This window comes from Chlamydotis macqueenii, chromosome 3 (genome assembly GCF_036417535.1).
Source record: "Chlamydotis macqueenii isolate bChlMac1 chromosome 3, bChlMac1.mat, whole genome shotgun sequence".
Classification (NCBI taxonomy): Eukaryota; Metazoa; Chordata; class Aves; order Otidiformes; family Otididae; genus Chlamydotis; species Chlamydotis macqueenii.
Window position 1 is genome coordinate 29,585,102 of NC_141558.1, and position 23,006 is coordinate 29,608,107.

Sequence of the window (23,006 nt, forward strand, 5' to 3'; positions counted from 1 at the left end):
GTATGAATTCCATTCTTCATTTTGGGGAACAAGGAAATAGGGAAAAAAAACCCTGCTCTGACAGCAAGGGTGCTGATTTTATGCGTGAGGTTGTTATTACAGCTAAATTAGTTCAGTTACTTCAGTTGATGAAGCAATTACATTCCTCTCAGCCTCATCTAAGTTATCAAGCATTGAGAATACTTTTCTCATAACTGATGAAAATATTTGCAAAAGCAACTAACTGATTTACAACTTGTGCTGTCTAACAGTCCTTGCAGAATGATTTAAAAAGATACCAAACTTCCTGAAATATTTCAGTTGAAAATGCTGTTAACACATTAAATACGGATAGTTTGCTGGTTTTTTTTCCTGATAGACTTGCATAGCTAAGACTTCAGTTTCCATGCATCCGCTTTACCATTCCTTCAAGATCACTTTTGTTTTCCTTCTGAAAAACTGATACTATTTTAAATCTAAAATTAACAGTGCAGTTTTGCATCTCAGAAAAGACTCATGTTTTAGTGCAATTTCTGCACAGGTAGTGAAAAAAATCTAATTACTTTTTTGTGTGCTGTAGACAACTAACTGTTCTGGTTATGTGCCGTAACACGGAGCGCCACTGAATTGTTAGTTGAACCTGACAAAAGGCATGTCCCAAAACTTCTTGCAAGCAGTTGCTAAGGAAATTTAAGAATTCATGTCCTCAGAGTACAAAGGCAATATATGGACTATATATATATGTATATAGGCAATATATATAAAATATATTTTTAAATATTTCAGAGAGAATCAAAGAATATACAAAGCTACTCTGAAACCATATTTTCTCAGTATTCGAGACATGAAAAAAGCTGGACACATACAGAGAAATCTTTTTTTTTCAGTATGCAGCTAATCTCAACTACACATTTGGAATGGATGATGAGAACCTTCTTTGAACATCGGATAAAAATCACTAATTGGCTACAAATTACTTTCAATATCAAAGTATGTTAATATAAATATTTTCTAGGTTTACACTTTTAAGGTTAACATGAATACAACACATCAAGATGTAATTAGTAATAAAATGTAATATTTAATTAGTTACTTAATAAATCATAGATTAGAGTCTGAACTCCTAAATAACTTACAGGGATCGTGTCACCAAACTCTGAAGTACAAAGGATATGTTACAACTGATTATGAGCCAATTCTACTTCTATTAACCCTATAGTGTGTTTCATTTCGTATGACATTGCAGTGTTCTTAAAATATATAACAGATAATTACAGCTGCTTAGGAAAGTATGTCTCTCTTAAAAATTGCACAACCTGATATTTAACGGTAACATTTTCTACAAGCATATTGATGATACACAAGAGAGACATTATTCTGCAGGAGCACAAAAGTCTAGAGAAAAGCCTAAGGAACTAAGTAAGTGCATGCTAAAAAATGTTGCAAAGATATTTAGTCCTCTACCAGCATTACTGATGTAACTTAATAAGTTTTTAAAAAATCATGCTATTTTAGCAAATGGAGTTGTTCTGAAGTTCTCAGGTAAATGTAACTGGAGATCAAAGACAACAAAGAAATAATCTTGTTCATAAATATAATGGATGAAGCCTCGTTGAATATTCCTTCACTTCAAAAGTAAGAGTAACCCTGCAAGATCATTAGTTGAAAGTTTGCATCTTTCAATGGTTCAAACTTTGGATATTTTATTTCTAACTAACTTAAAGAGCTTAACTTCACACTTTATCTGAACTAATTGAACTATTTTTAGATTTTGCAGAATATCCACAAAATTATTTTTTGTATTAGAATAAGTTAAACTTCATATAATTCTCAAATATAATATTCAGATATTAGAATAAAACTAGCGTTCATTTGAGAGCGTATTTTCTCAATGTAATACACATTATATGTAGCTCTTATTAAGTGCCACTGCTACTATTAACATCTCTGCCTGAATTACAAAACACATGCAAAAATACAAAGTTTCATTTACATAATGTTTATACCAACTGTTGTTTTATAGGCATAATGGAATATAAAGTTTGACAATGCAAAGGTAGACAGAACAGTTGTAATTTAAATAAGTATGACTAAGAATTTTTTTTTTTAATGAAAATTTCTTACATAAGGAAATACTACTTCAAGACATAAGATGATTTTTTTTCTGTTCCTGGATCAGATGAAAAACAAATGATTTAAAATTCTAATTAATGTAATCTTAATGCAGTACTTCGGAAAAAAATGAATATATTTTACAGTTCAACTGGTATCCAAAACAGTAACAATATACTTGAAGGTTGTATTTACAATATTCCTGCTTTACTGTCCATCATTCTGTAAAAGGTATATAAATATAAAGCATTCAAGTCATATACCTGAGAACAAATGATGTAATTTTATTGCCTACTAAGCAACATGAGTTATTGTATTAGATAAGAAAGGTATCAGCCCAAGTACCATTTCTGCTGACTTTGGAGAAAATGCAGTTATGAAAAAGCAAGACAGTTCAGGCATGGCCTTAACCGAAATTTACCTTTCTCAAGTTTGTTGTTCTGCACACTTGGTAATTTCTTTCTTTTATTCAAGGTCTTTTCTGTGTAAAAAGTTGCATAGTTAAAATCCAAAACAATTTCATTTTTTATTTACTTTTTTCATATGGCATAAACCTTTCAGTGAACACTTATTCCAGATTGAAAGTGATTTATATGATGTTATCTTAAACCATTTCAGCAGTTTAGCTTCTCTGAAAGAGTTTTAAATCAGAGAAAGTCTGTGACTCTTCAGCTCTAAACTGCCAAGAGCCTAGCTCACCTCTCGCCATGGGATTACATTGTAGTTCTGACAGGCAGGCTCCACTGGCACAAGGTGGCAAGAATCATCAGTCTCTCCTAGCAGAAAAAGGCAGCCAGGGCCCCCACAGAGGCTGCACACCCAACCCAACCCAACCCAACCCAGCCCAGCCCAGTCCTGTTTGATGGCAGAGATGTGGGAGCAGATATGAGCTGTGCTCAAAGCCTGGCTTTGCCCTGTTAAAACAGGATACATATGAATGGAAATGGAAACAGGTATTTCAAATGTAGAGAATGTGTGAACAACCCAACTAAACCCAATTGCCTTCCTTTGTGCAGCAGAAATATTAATATAATTTCAGGTGAACCTGCTAAGATAAGCAGATATCAGAGCCCTGAGAATACTAATAGGCCCTAATTGCCCTGAGCAGGCCCACCTGGGACCTTGCCACACACCCTGCCTATTGTTCAATGAGCCCTGTTTCAACTCAGCTTGGCTCAGCTCCAGGCACCTAGATCTGGCTGAGTCAGATGTGCCTGTTTCCTGTCCTGCCTCTGTCTCATGAATGGACCTCAGCCCATACTGTAAGTAATTTTTCTCTTTGGATGGACCACTTTTTTGTACACTGTAGCATTGTCTCCAGTTCTGGTTCTGGCTCCTGCTGAGCCTGAACCAGAATCCTGAACCTGGTCAGTTGCTTGTGATGCCTCTGGCTCGTGAGGGATCCTGTTACCAGCCCCTGGCTCTGCCTGCCTTTTTTAGTGCTGCAGGACTGTGCCTTGCTTAGTGATGGCACTGCCTGCACTGGGGTTACCTTTGGATCTCGGTTCATGGCTCCCCTTTGGAGCAGTCTTGCTCTTGCTGCTCCCTCTTTAACAGTCTCAGTCTTTGAAAGAAGAGATTAATACTAAGGAATCAAGCTGATAAATAGTGATCAATGATTTACTAACCTTGAGAGAAAGAACAGTAGAGTAATAAATTTAACATAACGAGATACTTTCAGAATGCTCTAGCAAGACCAAAGATAAGTTAGATGGGAACATCCTGAGGGGGTACAGACACACTGGCTGAGACCAAGATGAGGGAACTTAAGAAGCTTAGAACCAACTGATAGGGTGTAATAACCAAGGAAATTGGGAACCAGCAAAGATAAGTCAGCAAGAAACCACCCTGGCAGCAAGAACAAAGCAGGACAAAGATCTGAATCCATGCAGCTGGACATAGTGATAAGGAGGAGAGAACAACCACCAGAGAGACTGTGACTCCTGAGTACAGACACCAGATGCACGCAGAGACCGGGGAATAACCTGTTGTGGTAGGAAACTTATCATAATGATTTCTCGGAAACCTAATTAATATATAACCAAGTCCACAGGAATTCTATGAATATGCATGTCTATGATGCATAAATACTGTACCTGTTGCTTAACATGTTGCACACGTTTGGAGGAGCGATTCCCCGTGCTGCCCAGCGTTGAATAAACATACCTACTTTACAGTCCTATAGATTGTGGAGTCTGTTTTCTGCACATCATCTTCATTATGTATTTGTCTGTCTGTCAGCTCTTTAGACTTTATTTGTACAAGGAGTTAAGTGCTCCTAAATTTACCTGTGTTGAAAGGATTGGTTTTCACACAATCTCATGTTTTTTCCCTTGAGATTTGTTTTTCTTAATAGCATCAAGGATATATTGTTCACTTCTATCATAGAAAGGTGAAACTTTTTAAACAACGTGCAAACTATTTAAAACCTTTCACCTTACCAAAAGCATGAACACTTAACATTTGAAGTCTATCTGAGAAAGCATTTAAGTAGGCTCACCTGATGTATTTATGGAGTAAACAAGTAAAAGCAAAGCATAGAAATTAAAAGTAATAGAATAATATTAAAAGCACCCACATGTCATTTTCTTCTTTTGGACAAAAACAGAGAAAACTGAAGAGCAGCATGTGTGGAATATGTACATGTGAAACTGAAAAAAAAAACACTGGAAGGCCTATATTGCTCTTAATACTGTTTTTTTTGTCACTTACACATAGGTAAAGCAACGATGGATCAGTATCTTGCTATGTGAGATGCAGTATATATTCAAAATAAAAAGGTTTTCCAAATCTTAACTATACAATCAATATCATATAGATACAAACCCTCAAGATAAATCAATGAGGTGATATCTTCTATCTACTTAGAGGTCTCAGCAGTTGTCTTCACATTTTTGTAAGCATCTAAACAAACAAGAATTTTAATGAAGGATATGTTTGAATAGAAACCTTTTTCAAATACTTTCAAGAGCTCATTTTAAACCAGAAATTAAGCACTATGGTGCTTCTTTGGAAATACCAGACATCATGAAAGTTGGAATCGTTTGATGCTGAGCACTGATATTTTGATATAGAGTTAACACAAAGATATGGAAGGGAACTCAGTTCTTCAGTTTGAAGAACTGAGCCAGGAGAGGGCAATATAGAAAGTCATCACATGATCAAAATGATGGAATTTTTTTTTTTTTAAACATTCTTTACTCATTTTTACAGGTCATATTGCAAACTTCCAAGTTTGACATAGGCTGAATTCTCTTGTAGAGAGAGAGTACTCCAGACATCTACAAAATATCTCTATAATAGAGTTTCCACTACAAGCACAGCTTACAATTCAAAAGGAAAGACTGTGGTACACGATGTTACAAAGTATTTGTTTTTACTCTGCAAATACCCAAGCCTTGTATTTTTTATGAACTTGTTTTTTACCAAATTGGATCATGCTTTTCATGTTGACGAATCCCATTACAGTATCTAAGGGGTCCCTAGGTAATAAAATGTAAAACATTTGAGAAATGCTGATAGATATCAGATCGATCAATCATCTAGACAGAGGAGACAGCTATGAGTTGTCTATGTAAAATTTTGCTTCTGAAATAAAAACTGATTCTAATGGTATATCAAAGAGCACCCAGGGATTCATTTATTAGGAGGAGAGAAACCAAGTTGGTGACTGGGAACTTATGGCTTATTTGCAAATCTATGAATCCTAGTACGCAAAGTATAATAGTTCCCCAAAGTCTTAGAGTCTTGAGCAACAAAAAACCTTCTGTTTTACTCCTTAATTTATTTACTATTGCTTTTGATATTTCATCTGAAAGTGAATTTACTATTTATGAAGAAAAATGGAGTACATCTGAATATGTTAAAAAGTTGAATTACAGATAAATAACAAACACAGACAAAAAAGAAATGAGATAAGAATAAATGTGTTGTTTTTTTTTTCCAGTACTACACTGAGATAATCTTCACTGATTCACAATGTGCAGTTATGACCAAACTGTGCTGGAAAATATCCCAGGACCATAAACCCTCAGAGACTGTATGGAAAATGGAATTGCTAGGGTAGTGATAACATTTTTATAAGCTTAAAGAGCCTTTTATTAATTGTTTTTGGTTTATACTCTCTGAAAAATCAGAATTCAGTGTATTCAGTATGTGTGATAATGAGTTAGACTAACTGAGTAATATTGTGAAATTTCTTCGTTCTTTGATTTTGTTTCTATGGGAATGCTATTATATAATACCTCACTGGGTAATAAAATAAAGAGTATTTTCTAGTAATATATGATTATATTATTTATTTAAGCAAGTCCTTATGTTTACAGAATCATAAAATGATTGAGGTTGGAAGTGACCTCTGCAAGTCGTCTTGTCCAACCCCTCTCATCAAGCAGGAACACCTAAAGTCAGTTTCCCAGGACTGCGTCCAGTTGAGTTTTGAATATTGCTACAGGTGGAAAGTCCACAACTTCTCTGGGCACCCTGTACCAGTATTCAGTGACTCTCACAATAAAAAAGTATTTCCTGATGTTCAGATGACACCTCCTGTGTTTCAGTTTGCCTGTTGCCTCTGGTCCTCTCACTGGGCACCACTGTATTTATATACATTGATGAGATTGCTCTCAAGCTTTCTCTTCTCTAGGCTGAAGAGTCTCAATTCCCACAGCCTTTTATCATACAAGAGATGCTCCAGTCTGTTGGTCATCTTAATAGACATTCACTGAACTCTCTCCAGTATGTTCGTGTCTCTCTTGTACTGAGGAGCTCAGAACTGGACAGAGTGCTCTGGGTGTGGCCTCAGTACCAGTGCTGAGTAAAGGTGAAGCATCACCTCCCTTGATCTGCTGGCAAAATGCATCCTAGTGCAGCTCAGGTATTTGTCATCTATGGGGCCCTGCAAGGCAGCAACAAGGCTACGAGCGGGGCTGCACGTACACAGGAAGAACGGACCGCAACGATTCGTGCGCTTGCTGATGCAACGCCTTGTGCTAGGCGCGGATAGGTACATGGGCGTAGGGGGGGGTGCTTTCGCATGCGTAGCGGGTGTACGGGCTTGCGTAGCGAGTGTACAGACATATATTGAGATGTGACGCAGCAGTAAATTGAGAGCTGACTCCACTCCGTGTCTGTTTCTCTCTCCCTGGGATGGGATCCCGGTAGGGGGGGCCGGTTCATTGTCATGCGACAACAGTCATCTTTGCCATAAGGGTACATTACTGGCTCATGTTCAACCTAATGTTCACCAGGACCCCCAAGTTCTTCTCTGTGAAGCTGCTTTCCAGCTGGTCAGCCCCCAGTGCATACTGGTGCTTGGGGTTATTCCTCCCCAAGTGCAGGACTTGGCACTTCTTCTTGAATTTCATGGGGTTAGTGGCAGCCCATTTCCCCAGCCTGCTGAAGTCCCTCTGCCTTCTAATGTATCAGCCACTGCCTTCTAGTGTATCAGCCACTCCTCCCAGTTTTACGTCCTCAGCAAACTTGCTGAGGGTACACTCTTGCCCCATCAACCAGATCATTAATGAAGATGTTGAACAGGACTGGATCCACTATTGACCCCTGGGGTACAACTCTAGTTACTGGCCTTCAGTCTGGCTTTGTATCACTGATCACCACCCTCTGGGCCAGGCTGTTCATCCAGTTTTCAAATTATCTCAGTCTGCTCATTCGGCCTATGCTTCATCAGCTTTTTCATTAGGATCTTGTGGGACATCATGCTGAAAGCCTTGTTGATGTCAAGGTAGACAATATACACTGCTCTCCCCGCATCTATCAAGCCAGTCAAGTCATTGTAGATGTTTATCAAGTTGGTGAAGCATGATTAACCCTTGGTGAATCCATGCAGACTACTCCAGATGATTTTCTTGTTCCAGGACTAGCTGTTTCATCACCTTCCCAGTGATCGAGGCGAGGCTAACCATCCTGTAGTCCTCCAGGTCTTCCTTTTTGCCTGTCTTGAAGATAGGAGTGACATTTGCTTTTCTCCAGTTCTTGGGCACTTCTCCAAATCACCATGATCAATTAAAATTATCAGCAGTGACCTTGCTGGACACCTGTGAGCTCTCTCGGCATTTGTAAGTGCTTCCCATCAGGGCTCATGGACTTGCATATATCTATTTTGCCTAAGTATTCCCTGACCTGAGCCTCTTCCACTAACTCAGACTTTTCCATGTCCAGTGTCATCAGGGCCCCCATCTCATTAAGCAATGGACCCATAATTACCCTACTCTTCCTCTTGTCACCTATGTACTTGTAGAAGCCCTTCATATTGCCTTTCACATCCCTTGTCAGATTCAACTGCATTCAGGCTTTGGCTTTCCTGACTTTATCACTGCATGCTCAGATAATCATAGAATTATTACTTCAAGGACAATCCTCTGTTTTGTTACACTTTTATTAATTAATGAGCATGAAGAAGAAATATAATCTTTTATTAAATTTATGTTCAAATGACCAAGAAATTATATACTCAACTGAAATTGAAGACAAAAAATCTGTAAAATCTGTAAATATATTTCATATACATAAATGTCTGTATACATAAAAATGAATAAAAACATATTTGAAATTAAAAATGTTAATGCTGAAATGTTAAAAGTAAGTGCAGCTAGCCAGAATTTATAATGAAAAATTACCACTGAAGTTATAATTACTTAATAGCTCAACACTTTGTCAGTGACCCAGAAAGATTCAAATACATGTGTTATTTCAGTGGTTTAACTGCGCCTTACAAATCTGGTACTACACAGGCTCCCTGAGTTGGAGCAGGAGCCCTCAGCAACTGGGAAGAATAAGTTGTAAATTAATGATAAAAACCTTTAATTATCAGTTAGTACACATGACACTGTGCACACTATACTCTTTATTTTTACCTTTGTTAGTGGTAGTATACCACAGGTTGTCAATAAAGATAGAGACACACTCAGAGCATTAATGCTTGTGCTCGATGATACAGACTAAAGGCTAGGAATGCAACTGTTCAGTATTGCTGAACCCAAAATGATTTTCTGCCTCCCACACACAGTCTGAGTATCAGAGTATTCACATAAACCAGAAAATTAGGACAAAAAGTAATCACATTATGAGTTTCTGTGGGATTCATCTAACCCAATGCAGAAATCTACAGCACATCTCATCCTAGAACAGATGTCTAAGACAGGCAGATGCCCTGTGTCTGCTGTGTAGAAGGGGAGTCTGAATAACTCACTCAAATACAGGTGTTTATATTACATGCATACAGAGAGATGATACTGCCGATCTCACTCTCCCTCATGCTTAGATTATCCTGTTCTTTACCAAAACATTTGTTGTTATCAGCCTATATATGACTAAATCCATGACACCTATGACTGCATAGCAGTGAAATTGAAATAACACAATTAAAATTGTGGTTTGGAACTTGAATTTTTATTTTTTTTTCCAAGAGCATCAAAGCTCATGCTCAGAATTGTACATTTAGTGGAGGGAAGGTCAGTTAAGAGACACAATCTAAGAGTTTCCATACTAATTCAGTTGAAACTCTTGTAAGTCATACAAACACACAAATATATACATTTATATATATATATATACACACAAAATTATTGTGAAACATCACTTACATAGACTCAGACAACCACTCCTGTAGTACAAGGCACTTCAAAAGATAAAACTTACCTTTGAACCCAGCAGCACAATGACATGAAAAGTGGCCAACTAAATCCATACAGGTAGCTCCATTTTTGCAAGGTGAACTTGAACATTCATTAATTTTGACTTCACAGAAGGGTCCTTCATATCCAGGCACACAGTTGCAGCTGTAATGTTGAAATTAGAGGATAATCATAAGTCAGTATGAAAAAGACCCCATGTAAGATTCTGCCTACAGAAAGGATCTTAGAAAAGATAGCATGATAGTAGCTGTTTTGAATGTTACTTCACAAAAGCTTTTTGCAATATAACTTTTGGACTAAGGAAGTTAAAACCATATTCACTACTGGTATACTTTTTTTTTGTCTGTTCAGTTAGGCTCTAATTTTGCCTGCAATTCTTCTTGGTAAGAGAGAATTTGAAAGACCCAAGAACTTTGTCTATGTACTAACTAGAGATTGAGAAGGGCAGAATGCTGTGGGAGCTCCACATATGGTAATAACGAAACACTTCTGAAGAAAAAGGAAGAGGGAAAAAGGATGTGTACAAAATGAGTAACTCCTAGTATTTAATCCAACTAATTTTTTTTTTTTTCTCCCAAGGTATTCTGTGGACATTAGTGCAGCTCTAAGAGTTCAAGAGTAACTTCAGAGCACATAGAAAATTAGGTGATTTTTGTCTTTTGTGTTGTGACTAAAAGAAACCTACAGTAAAGAAGACATCTTCTTAAGAAGATACTACTGGTTTTTACAAGGAACTCTACACTGGACTGAGTTTAGAGATGGTTTAGATGTTTTGTTATAATTAAAAGGCCTTTAATCTATGGAAAAGCCAGGTACTGTTAGAAAATAAAATGGTTAATTGTTTAAACAGCAAAATCACAAAGTTATTGAGTGACAATTATTATTTTTAATATATATATGTAAACAAATATCAGCTGCTTTCATTTCTACTGGCTCCTTGCAGGAAGGCCCAGGCTTCCTAGCCAGGTTTTTGTCATCTTTGTGCTTCTTGATCTTGATTTTTTCATCACACCTGAGGCCTGGCTTTGTGCTCCCTGGTGTTTGAAGGTGCATCTGTATAACCATTTTAGTTCAGATGAGGAGAAAACTTTTATGACTAATTTTCTGACTGTTCCAAACAACAATGTTTTCTATCACATTGCAGAACAGTATCAAAGCATGTTAAACTGATTTATTTCAGTTGAAACCAAATCAGTAGATGTGTTCCTTGGAGTACAGCTAATGGGTATCAACGGATAATGGGCTTTTAGTCCATGGACCGAAATACAGGTTGCATGAAGTAAGCCCTCCGTATCATTTATTGTGTGGTTCTGAGTTCTTCAGCACCATCATTTTTGCTTTACAGATCCATTACTACTGCACTGCAGTATCTACTCAAGTAGGTACAGCTACTGAATTCTCTCTTCCAACCTGTCATTCGTTAGAAAAGGAGAAATCATCCCCTTCTCCTGAGAGCTCCAGCTGATTCTTTCTCACTTTTTAAAGGATGGAGTACACAAAAATCATCTCACACAGTTGCTTTACAGCTAAGTGCAAATGTTGATTTACATAAAAATTCTTTATGCATAAACATGCAAAGCAAGTGCACTTCTAGTTACCTTTAGCTGCACAGTTTCAGAATCCACCAACAGTAAAACTTCCGTATGAAAACAACAAACACTTAGTCATACTGATTTTTCTGATGCAGTTACTCACTTTATTTCCTTGGTTAACTATTATATAGTGACAAAAATATATATATTTTTTTTGCGGTAATGATTAGTGTGTGCATTACAAAAATGCAACTATTCAATCATTTGAAAATATGGCTCTTATCATCAACATTGACTAGAATATTTAACATTCAGGTCTCCTTAACAAGAAAGAGTGGATAAAGAGGAGCAATTTTCTATCATTTCCTTATTATTACTAGTTTTGTGGCTCATCTTCAGACACCACAGAACTACACATAAACAGATGTAATAGAGTATCTTCTAGTTTGTTTTATGTTTCTAATTCCATACTACCAGCAATGATGTTATGACTATGGTATTTTTCAGTGCTTCAATGTCTGTAAAAATCTAAAGCAACTGAGAATGGAATGTCCTTTGTTCTTTTCTGGTGGAATACATATCATAACTGGATGCCTTTCCATTTAATACAGCTCATCTCCTGCAGCAGATAAATTAAGCTCTCATTTGTTTAGACTCTTCATTTTATATTATTACTCAGGAAAAATAAAACAAAATCATGAAGTTTTCTCTTGTCACTTCAACATGAAAATTTTGCTTGGTTTAGCTATTAAGGATAGGTTACTACTTTCTTGAGTATACAGAAGCTGCTGTCGTTTTTTTTCCCTTCAGTGTACACAAGATTAGAAAATAACTTTAAAACTGGATCATGTAGTGTGAAACAAAGTGGCTGACTTATGCAGCTAGTCAAGCCCAAATCTGTGGCAGTTGCCCAAAACAGTGTAAAACTACAAACTAATGGTGCAGAAACAGGTTTTATTCTGTTAGTGTTTGTCAAACACAGACATTAATGAGAACAGGAGTATTACAGTGCTATTAATAACAACTTAATTTCCTACTATGTGTTATGATTTGATTTATTTGAGGATTAAAACATCTAAGAATCATTCATTTACTTGTTAGAATCCAGACTGGGGTTTAAAGGTGGTAGGATCTAGAAGTTAAGTAAATTCCTTATAAACATGATCTACAACAATCTACATAAAATTCTAATGGCATGTTTACAAGTAACTTTAGTATATAACGTCATATATAGAAACTCTACAAAGGAAGGCCAAAATATATTAAAATTAATATATTAGTAATAGTCTTTGTTTCAAAATCTGTAATTTTTATTGTGTCTATACTTCAGGAAAATCAGGCCATTTTTTTATGCAGTAAAAGTCTAAACTAGTCAGGTCTTTAAGTTTGGTGCATTTTTTGTTAATTTAATAGCATTAACTGATAATACTTACCACTTACATTAATGCATTATACATTCAACAATACTATGTGCAAAGCAGATATGTATTACACTGTGCATGTTTCTTATATTTAATGTATAATAATGTAAGTGCAGTTCTGTCAGCTTCACATATCAGCACCTGACTGCATTTATTTGTAGCTTTAACATTTTTAAAAGATTATAAGTTATCCTAGATATTTAATAGATGTTATCATTCCATCTCTAAGTCAGCCTATGAAATGGATCTTGAACACATTTTTGTTAAACTCTGTGCTGGTATAATACTTACATAGCTGAACTTCAAATAACTTTTCCTGTCTGTCTTAGAAATAATATCAAGACCAATGATCTCTAAGTAATTAAGTCTTTTACACTTGTAGTATGAAAAATACCATCATCACATTAGATTTTAATGAATATGACCTTGCATTAATACTTCAGCAGCACTAAAATACTGAACATGATATCAAAAGCTTTGAATCATGGAGTGATTTGCAGTTTTCATTTGCTGTAAAGCTAAAATGCTTCTCTACAATAAATTCAAAAAGAATTTGTGTACAGACATATATGATACCAGAATTTGTATTTGTAGGTGAGTCTCTAGCTCAGGAAACATATTTTTTGCCCTTATCAGAGGGACACCCTGGGTGTGCACTGACACATCAGTGCAGCGGCTCAGCCTCACTGCAGCCTGAGCTTGGTTTCAATGATATAAGCCCTGCTCTGGGGCCCAGTGACTGCTGCCTTCCCTGCTCAGCTTCACCTCTGGGAATGACCCCTCTGTGGAGGTGGGGACACACCTCCCAGCAAAGACCAGGAGATGCTAATGACACTACCCAACTGCTTTCTTAAGGAAGACTCAAATGTCAACCTCACAAACTGCAGGAATGTTGAAAGGATGAGCATGGCATGAAATAAAAGGTAAATATGAAGAAGTTTTGTATTACCATTAATGGGAATAATAATAATTTCTTAACTTCATATATGTCCTCTTTTGTCCATAGCAAGATTTTTAGTGTAACTGATCCTAGGAGGGAAAAAAATACCTCAATGCTTTTGCTATAAACGTGGATTTTAGTATTCAATATCAAACTCAAACCACAGTTACACTGTTGTGGACTGCTTTGCTCCCACATATATCATGCAGATGACTGTGTGTTTCTACTTCACTACATAAATCTAGTTAATGTTGCACAATAACTTGATGTGCCTGTAAAATAAATGTTAAATGGAGATGTAGATAAGTCAGACATGGAATTTAGTCTAAGAAGGAGTATGTTACTCTAATGCAGATGGTTATGGCATAGCTGCAATATTTTTGTATCAATATGCAGTAGGATGTAAATTTTTATCACCAAAGGTGTAGAAGAGCAGGTGTGCAGGTAAGCAAGTTATTACTAGTTAGTCCAGGCAGGGCAGCTCTCACAACGTCACCACAGACTACCTGAACTAAAGTGAATTAGGTAGGCCTTATAGAGGTCTTCCAGTACCTCAAGGGGGCCTGCAAGAAAGATGGGGAGAGGCTGTTCAGTAGGGCCTGTTGCAATAGGACAAGGGGTAATGGTTTTAAAATAGAGGGAGGTAGATTTAGATTAGATATTAGGAAAAAATTTTTTACAATGAGGCTTGTAGAGCACTGGAACAGGTTGCCCAGAGAGGTGGTGGATGCCCCATCCCTGGAAACGTTCAAGGCCAGGCTGGATGAGGCTCTGAGCAATCTGATCTAGTCGGGGATGTCCCTGCTTCATGCGGGGGGGTTGGACTACATGACCTTTAAAGGTGCCCTTCCAACCCTAACCATTCTATGATTCTATGATCTTCAGTCTGGTCTTTTTTTGTTTGTTTGTTTTTGCAGTTATTTTAAAGATTCATGCATTTTACACAGTTTGTTACTTAATCACAGAATCATAGAATCATAGAATGATTAGGGTTGGAAGGGACCTTCAAAGGCCATCTAGTCCAACCCCCCTGCAAGGACCAGGGACATCTCCAACCAGATCAGGTTGCTCAGAGCCCCATCCAACCTGGCCTTGAATGTTTCCAGGGATGGGGCATCCACTACCTCTTTGGGCAACCTGTTCCAGTGTTCCACCACCCTCATTGGAAAAAAATTTTTCCTTATGTTGTCCTTCCAAATGATTCTATGATTCTATATCTATAGACTAAAATAATTTTTTTAATTGTGTTAGTTATCATGACCTTTTAAACAACAATAAATCCTGCAATACAACTACTTCAAATGTTTTAATCTAATAGTTCTGAGTTCTTCTTGCTGGACTATGTTAAGTGTGGAACTTCATTTAAATAGACTGGACTGAAGAAACAGGAGAAACAGGAGAGGTAATAGAAACTATATTGAATTTTAAATTCTATCTTTTCCCTCTACTTTTCCTCTTTACTAAAGGGACTATAGTAAAACATATATTAGGACTTATTTCTGTTAGGAACTTGGTTGTCCAAAATATAATCTTCGTAAGGAAAAAAATTACAAGTGTGAAGAAAACAGTAACAAAATCTCCCTTGGATTTTAAAACAGGAGGAACAACACATTGAAGAGTTCTTTCACTTTAGTTATTTATTAAACGCTCCTTATTGGGCCATGTTAAATCTGTTCTTTCTCCTCTTCCACAGAGAACCCAAAGAAAAGATAGAAGTTGTTTTGAGAGGAAAGTTCAAATACTTTTTAATGTAGTAATGCTGTCTGTTTACTGAGATAATGCATCTTCTCTGTTTTTTCTCTCAGCTATATGTGACCAAAGGTCAAGAGATTAATTTGGCATGAGGATGCAATCAGTTTATTGCATAGTATCTGCCAGATTCGTCATATTGACAGCTACATCATCAACCCAGTGGGAGGAGAAGTTATCGCTTCTTTGGAGAAGTTATAACTTTAAATATGTGCTGATTAACTCATCATATCTCAAACATTATAGGCTCAGCTGGAAGTGCAATAATTAATTTGAATGAAGAGGCTTTGTGTCAGTATGATTGAGGCCACTTTAGTTGTAAGAGAAGGCTCACTAAACCAAGAGTAAGACTCCTAAGACATATTATTGTAATTATATGGCTTATATTATGTGGCCCCACTGAGCTTTACACTATATCATAGTTTTAAATAATAAATCCTAGTCTCTCTCCTTCATCTAGAGCAATTTCCCATGCTGAACTCGAAGGAATTTCTCTTCATGTATTGAATATACACCTATGTGATGCTACTGTCTGGAACAGTAATTTTAAAATGGGAGTAGAAACAGAGTATGCCATGATAAGGAGATAGAAAGTTAGAAAAAAACACATACAGCTGAATGCTTATTTCCAACCTGGAAAAAGCTGACAGCTTGCAGAAGGTGAGAGCTTGAAAGAAGAGGAATGTTCTTGAAGCTAAACTAGATACTTTCCAAGTTTTTCTGGTCTTTGTATTTCCATAACGAGCCACCACTGGAACAATACATTATGACCAAAGTTTAACAATTAGTTTAGAATTTAAGAGTTCTTAACTAGGAGAAAAATCTGGAGTTTTAAACTACTTTTCCGTAAATAATAAAAAACCATCGAATTTTGGCTGTTAGCAAATAAATAAAAAGCTTACTTAATAAGCAGAAGAGATAAAGGTACGTGATGTTTTGAATGATTCTAATAGCTTTAAAAATGGATGTCAGTAGGGTTGTTAATGGCACTTACAGTCTAATTCTCCATATTCTGTTGACAGTTTTTTTACGTCTTTCTGAAACTACTTTACATTAAATACAGCTCTTGATAACTGCTTTATAAAAAGTGATACTCATTTTAGGATAGAAATGTAAATTGCAAGAGTGTTTCAAAATGTTGGGTGACTACGGTCATTACATTCAGCATATCCTCTCATATTCTTTTGGTTTTAATGGTGTATTGGAAAGGGGAAATGAGAATTGTTTCTCTGCTGACAATAAAACCTCTTGGGAAATGCCATTATTTCTTTAAGGAATAAATATTTCAGTTCTCTTAAAAAATGCTTCACTGCCATTCAGAAACAAAAACCCTCTGTCGACAGAGCAGGTATTATCTAGTAAATTATCTGCACTTTTTTTTTTTTTTTTTGAAAAATAACCAATTGTGTTTCTGTGGGGTCAAGTTATTTGATAACAAAACTATCAGTTAACACATCTAGGATTGGAATCTCAATGGTATGTTTTCTTTTTTTCTTTAATAGATAGACTGATCTGTCACCTTAATTTGTCTTTCAAAGACTGAAAAAAATAAGAATTAAGTGTTTTCTGTCAGTAGCCTGATTTTGGATTATTGATCTAAATTCAAAAGGACTTGTTTTAGCAGATGTCTTCATACCTACTCTTTTCTCAGTACACACTACTGGATTTTATAAGTTAAATATGGCTTTGTTCTTCTAACAGAATTCTCTTCTTGATGTAGAAAGGAAAATCCTAGATTTATCAGTTAAATAAAAGGTCAAAATACAGTCCAGTGATTTGATGTGAGAGTTGATTGCAATCTGGCAAAAAAGAAAGGATGTATATTTTGTTAGGACTTTGTAGCAAAAAATCCTTTTGACTCTGGTATATTTAGAATCATATATTTATAGGTATTTGTATGCTTATTTGGAGATTTCAGTTATTATTTACAGAAGATCCTATAAAAACAGAGAAGGAGCAGAAGAAATTTTTAATTACTTCTATTTTAATGATTTTGTCCCCTTTTACAACCTTTTTTAGATAGAAAGACTAAAGTGTATTAATTACAGTGCTTCCTAGTACAGAACAAAACATATAATTAAAGCCATCCAAAATACATTCACAGACATTAGTTTTTAGTTATTCTATTTCTTTTACAGGAAATAAATAAATAATTAAAGTCTGTTAAGAACAGCGAACTCTGCTTATTCAAGGACCCCTTTTGCATTTATTTTTTCCACACATGCTTTTATAGAGTCTCATTTTCAAATGTCTACAGCATGTTACAGCTCACTAAGGAAGGCACATACTCAACAGTTCTGTCAATATTAAAAAAAAAAATGCCACAAATAAATCAGCATTTCAACTGTTCACTTGAAAATATTAATTTAAGTTTTAATAAGAAAAGTTACTCCATGTTGCACTTCAGGATTCTAAAAGACGTTTTATTTATCTGAGATTTTGTGTTGTTGATTTATCTTTTTTTTTGTCCCACAAAGAGTAATATTTGTGAAGCCTTTCTGTGCCATTTCAGGCTACACAGTCTATCTTATTGAATACACGTGCTTATTGAATGTTTGTATCCATGACATTTTAAAATCTGAGAAAAAATATTACAATAGCAACTCCCTTTGTAATTCCTGTTGAAAGGAAAAATATTTTCAGTGCTATCTTAATACTGCATAAACTTCTGTATGAACGCTTGTATGGAAAGCATCATTTTAGTACCTGTATTTATTCACTCCATCTTCACATGTGGCTCCATGTTGGCACTGGTTTACCTCACAGTCGTTAATATTCTCCAGGCATCTTTGTCCTGTCCATCCAAGAGCACAGGCACAGTGAGATCTCTGGTTTTCTTCATCATAGAAGCAGCTACCTCCATTTGCACATACCTGAATAAGAGAAGTACATATACATAAAGAGGTTTTTCTCTACATGTTGGATTTTTTCCCCAAAGAATTTATGGATTGAGCCATTAGTACAAATATGGAAAATATGGATATTTAATGTTTTTATGTTGTAATATTACAAAAGACAAATCTCCAAGAACCTAAAATACTTAATGTCATTAAATCAATGCATAAATTAATTGTTTGATAGGAAATAGGCCTTTGTGATTCAATTTAAGAGTGTCATTTTTATATCTGACATTAAAATGTACTTATTTTAGGAGGGATGATATTGAACTAGCCCTTTATTTTTCCAATGTAAGAGTAAAACAACTGTTTCTGTGTTTAAAATCTAAGTATAATATAGTTGTGTTTGTGTTTATCAGGAAAAATTGGATTTTTTTTTATTTTAATCATTATTCTGATTTACAACCTATTGTAATTTATTTCAATTTATTTCAATTTATTACATCTGTGCTCTGGGAAGACCAGAACCTTCTTTCTTTTTACCCTGATGATATTTAAAAATCAATAAACCTGGACTGGGACAGCTTTTTTTCTTTTAGATTTAATTACTAATATTACTTACTAAAACATGAAATCATAGAATCATAGAATTATTCAGGTTGGAAAAGACCTTTAAGACCATAAAGTCCAATCATCAACCCAACACCACCACGCCTACTAAACCATGTCCCAAAGTGCCATGTCTACACGTCCTTTGAACACCTCCAGGGATGGTGACTCCACCACTTCCGTAGACAGCCTGTTCCAATGCTTGACCACGTTTTCAGAAAATAATTTTTTCCTAATATCCAATCTATGCCTACCCTCCTGCAACTTGAGGACATTTCCGCTCATCCTATCACTTACTTGAGAGAAGAGACCAATACTCAGCTCATTACAATCTCCTTTCAGCTTTCAGTTGTAGAGAGCAATGAAGTCTTCCCTCAGCCTCTTCTTCTGCAGACTAAACAATCCCAGTTCCCTCAGCCATTCTCAAGAAGACTTTTTCTCTGGACTCTTCACTGGCTTCATTGCCCTTCTCTGGACATGCTCCAGCAACTCAGTGTCCTTGTTCTGATGGGCTCAAAAGTGAACACAATATTCGAGATATGGCCTCATCAGTGCCAAGTACAGGGGCACAATTGCTTCCCTACTCCTGCTAGCCACGCTGTTCCTGATACAAGTCAGAATGCTGCTGGCCTTCTTGGCCACCTGGGCACACTGCTGGCTCGTGTTCAGAGGTGGCTGTCAACCAGTACCCTCAGGTCCTTTTCCTCCAACCAGCTTTCCAGCCACTCTTCCTCAAGCCTGTAGCGTTGCATGGGGTTGTTGTGATCCAAGTGCAGGACCTGGCACTTGGCCTTGTTGAACCTCATACAGCTGACCTTGGCCCACCAATCCAACCTGTCCAGGTGCCTCTGCAGAGCCTTTTCATACTCAAGCAGATCGACACTCCCACCCAGTCTGGAGTCATCTGCAAACTTACTGAGGGAGCACTCAATCCCCTTATCCAGATGATTGATAAAGATATTAAACAGAACTATCCCCAGTACTGAGGCCTGGGGAACCAGCTGCCAACTGGATTTAACTCTCTTCTTCACAACTCTCTGAGCTCGGCCATCCAGCCAGTTTTTTACCCAGCAAAGTGTATACCTCTCAAACCATGAGCAGCCAGTTTCTCCAGGAGAATGCTGTGGGAAACAGTGTCAAAGGCTTTGGTAAACTCAACAAGGATAACATACACACCCTCTCCCTCATCCACTAGGGGGGTCACCTGGTCGTAGAAGGACATCAGTTTGGTCAAGCAGGACCTGCCCTTCATGAACCCATCCTAGCTGGTCCTGATCTCCTGGTTGTTCTCCACATGTCTGTTGAGTGCACTCAAGAAGAGTGCACTCATACTTTTCCCCGGTAATGAGATCAGGCTGATAAGCCTGTAGTTCCCTGAATCCTCCTTCCAGCCCTTCTTGTAGTTGGCACCACACTGGCAAGCCTCCAGTCATCTGGGACCTCCCCTGTTAACCAGGAGTGCTGATAAATTATTGAGAGTGGCTTGGAAAGCTCCTCTGCCAGCTTCCTCAGTACTCCTGAGTGCACCATATCTGGCCCCACAGACCTGTGAATGTCCAGGTGCCATAGCAGATTTTTAACTGCTTCCTCCTATATTATGGGGGGTTTATTCTACTCTCTGTCCCTGTTTTTCAGCTCAACGGCTGAATATCCTGGGGATAACTGGTCTGGATGTTAAAGACTGAGTCAAAGAAGGCATTAAGTACCTCAGCCTTTTCCTCGTCCCTGGTGGCAATGTGTGCCATTCCTGACCTGCCCCCACGCCTCCACACAGGTCCTGCATCCAATAAAGGATGGAGATTCTCCTTGGCTCTTTTTATGTTGTTAATGTATTTGTAAAAACATTTTTTTTTGTTCTCTCTTACAACAGTGGCCAGATTGAATTCTAGTTGACTTTTGCCTTTCTAATTTTCTCTCTACATGACCTAATGAGATCACTGTACTCTTCTTGAGTTGCCTGGCCCTTCTTCCAAAATGGTAAACTCTACTTTTTTTTTCCTGAGTCCCAGCAAAATCTCCCTGTTTGGCCAGGCCAGTTGTCAGGGGGACAGCTTGCTCCTGTGCATTTAAGATTTCCTTCTTGAGGAATGTCCAGCCTTCCTGGACCTCTTTGCCCTTGTCCCCCGAGGGACTCTCTCAACCAGTGTCCTGAACAGGCCAAAGTCTGCTGTCCAGAAGTTAACAGTAGTCATTTTGCTGACCCCCCCCGCCTCCTGCCCCTTCACCAAGAATTGAGAACTGTAACATTTCATGGTCACTAAGCCCAAGATGGCCTTGGACCACCACATCTCCTACCAGCCCTTCTCTGTTTGTAAACAGCAGGTCAAGCGAGGCACCTCCCCTGGTAGGCTCACTTAGCAACTGTGTCAGGAAATTATCTTCCACATGCTCCAGGAACCTCCGAGATTGTTTCCTCTATTATTCAAAAATTACAGAAAGTTCTAGGCTGCAATGAACACTCCTTTCTTCATTTTACTTTTAGAGTCCCATTACATTTCCATGAAAATTTTACCAGTGTAAAAACAGATAACTACATTTTTGTTTCAAAGCAATTAAGACCTCTCCTGATCAATTGGTTTCTAAAGAAAATGGTGTCTAGAAGATGAGCTAATGCACTAGTACTTCAGTTTGATTGAGTCTGAATCTCTTTATAATGTCATTAAGATTTGTAATAATAACAGTTCTTGGCAGAAATCCTCTAATATTCATTTGTCTTTGATTAAGTTTTAAATTGACCTTAAAATTGAGAGATTTTTTTTTTCTACACTGTGCTGAATTTTAGACTTAACTTGGGATTCTTTTTCAACAGGGTAAATTCTTGAAGAAAAGCACTGCTTAACATAAATGCAAATAAATCTCTGATGTGTGTAGTTTTGGAACTGTTCTCTGGATTTTTGTGTCTTTTTACTTTTTTTATTTAAACATTTCTGCAAGACTTTTTCCTGCGGCTTACCATTTTCTCAGAACTCAAATAAGCCAAATAACCTTACACTCAATAAAACCATCTAGAAAAAACTTAGACAATCAAGACATGAGTTATATTTCAGTATTGCCACAATACAATATTCATTATATTCTTACATTGTTCTGACATTTTATACTGTGAAGAAAGATGTCACCCTTTAAGATGTTAGTGCAATCTATGGCATCTTTAAATTCAAATTAAAGCTATGGAAGATATTTTTAACATCAAATCTAGTTAGTAGTGTTCTCTATCATACAGATTTTTGTCTCTGCTGTAAATGAATTCCTGATCAGATTAAATATTGGAAAATCTTGAGTTAGAATTATTAAGGATTTTATAAGAAATTAAGGTTAAATCCATTTATTAATCTATTACGGAAGTCAAACTGAAGACCTCTACATCGTGGTTTTCTAAACTTTAAACATGCATTGTTGTTTCTTGGCCTCCAGAATATGACTTAGTTCTCCTAATTTAGGCAGACTCACTTCCACTCTGTTTCCTTTTATTAAATTCTGCTACTTTGGCTCCTGAGAGTTTAGCATTATTTTTACATTCTGTAAATGTCAAAGATAAACAACTAGTGATTCAAAGACAACCTCCTCAAAGTTTTTTTTTTTTTTGTGAAGTTCCTCAGAGCAATCTTCTATTAAAGCATGTAAGTATTTTCTTTCTTATTTGAATGTTCAACAGTTTACCTTAAACCAAGAAGGCATAACTTGAAAACACCACAAATTTATGTGATTGCCTTACTTTTACAAGTGAATAAACTGTATAAACTTCCACAGAATGGAGATATTTCAATTCAGAAGGTTGGAACTGTGATCTTTACTACAAATATAACAGGGTAACTTGGGATCATGTGGCTCATAAAAAGAGGAAACAACTTCCAAGAAAATTAGGCAAGTGGAACACAATAATCCAGTTGGACACATCTTTAGTACCCTAAAGATGTAGATAGACACTGAGAGGACTTTCCAGAGATGATTCAGTTCCTAACTTGTATGGGAATTATTTTTAATAAACCAAGTTGATACCCTCTAAATGTGTCTGTTTACACTTTTAAATCAAAGACAGAATTAAAAAAAATAATTTAAAAGTACTTTTTAACTCCTGTGATTCCTTTTAAAAAACAATAACCATTGGCCAAACATCTTCAAGTTCCCATACTTATTGCTACAATTTCAAATCTTTTCTTAGGAAATGCTAGTGGAAC

At 36.6% G+C, this 23,006-nt stretch overlaps 1 protein-coding gene across 1 annotated transcript in view; it reads right to left on the bottom strand.

The window, feature by feature from the left end:
* Positions 1-23,006, bottom strand: part of EYS (EGF-like photoreceptor maintenance factor) — an 827,426-nt gene that overhangs the window by 705,757 nt on the left and 98,663 nt on the right. The window contains exons 9-10 of the mRNA XM_086745378.1: positions 18,089-18,255; positions 9,745-9,884 (exon numbers count right to left, since the gene is read on the bottom strand). Of these exons, the coding sequence (XP_086601504.1) occupies positions 9,745-9,884; positions 18,089-18,255 (307 nt within the window). The remainder of the gene's footprint in view (positions 1-9,744; positions 9,885-18,088; positions 18,256-23,006) is intronic.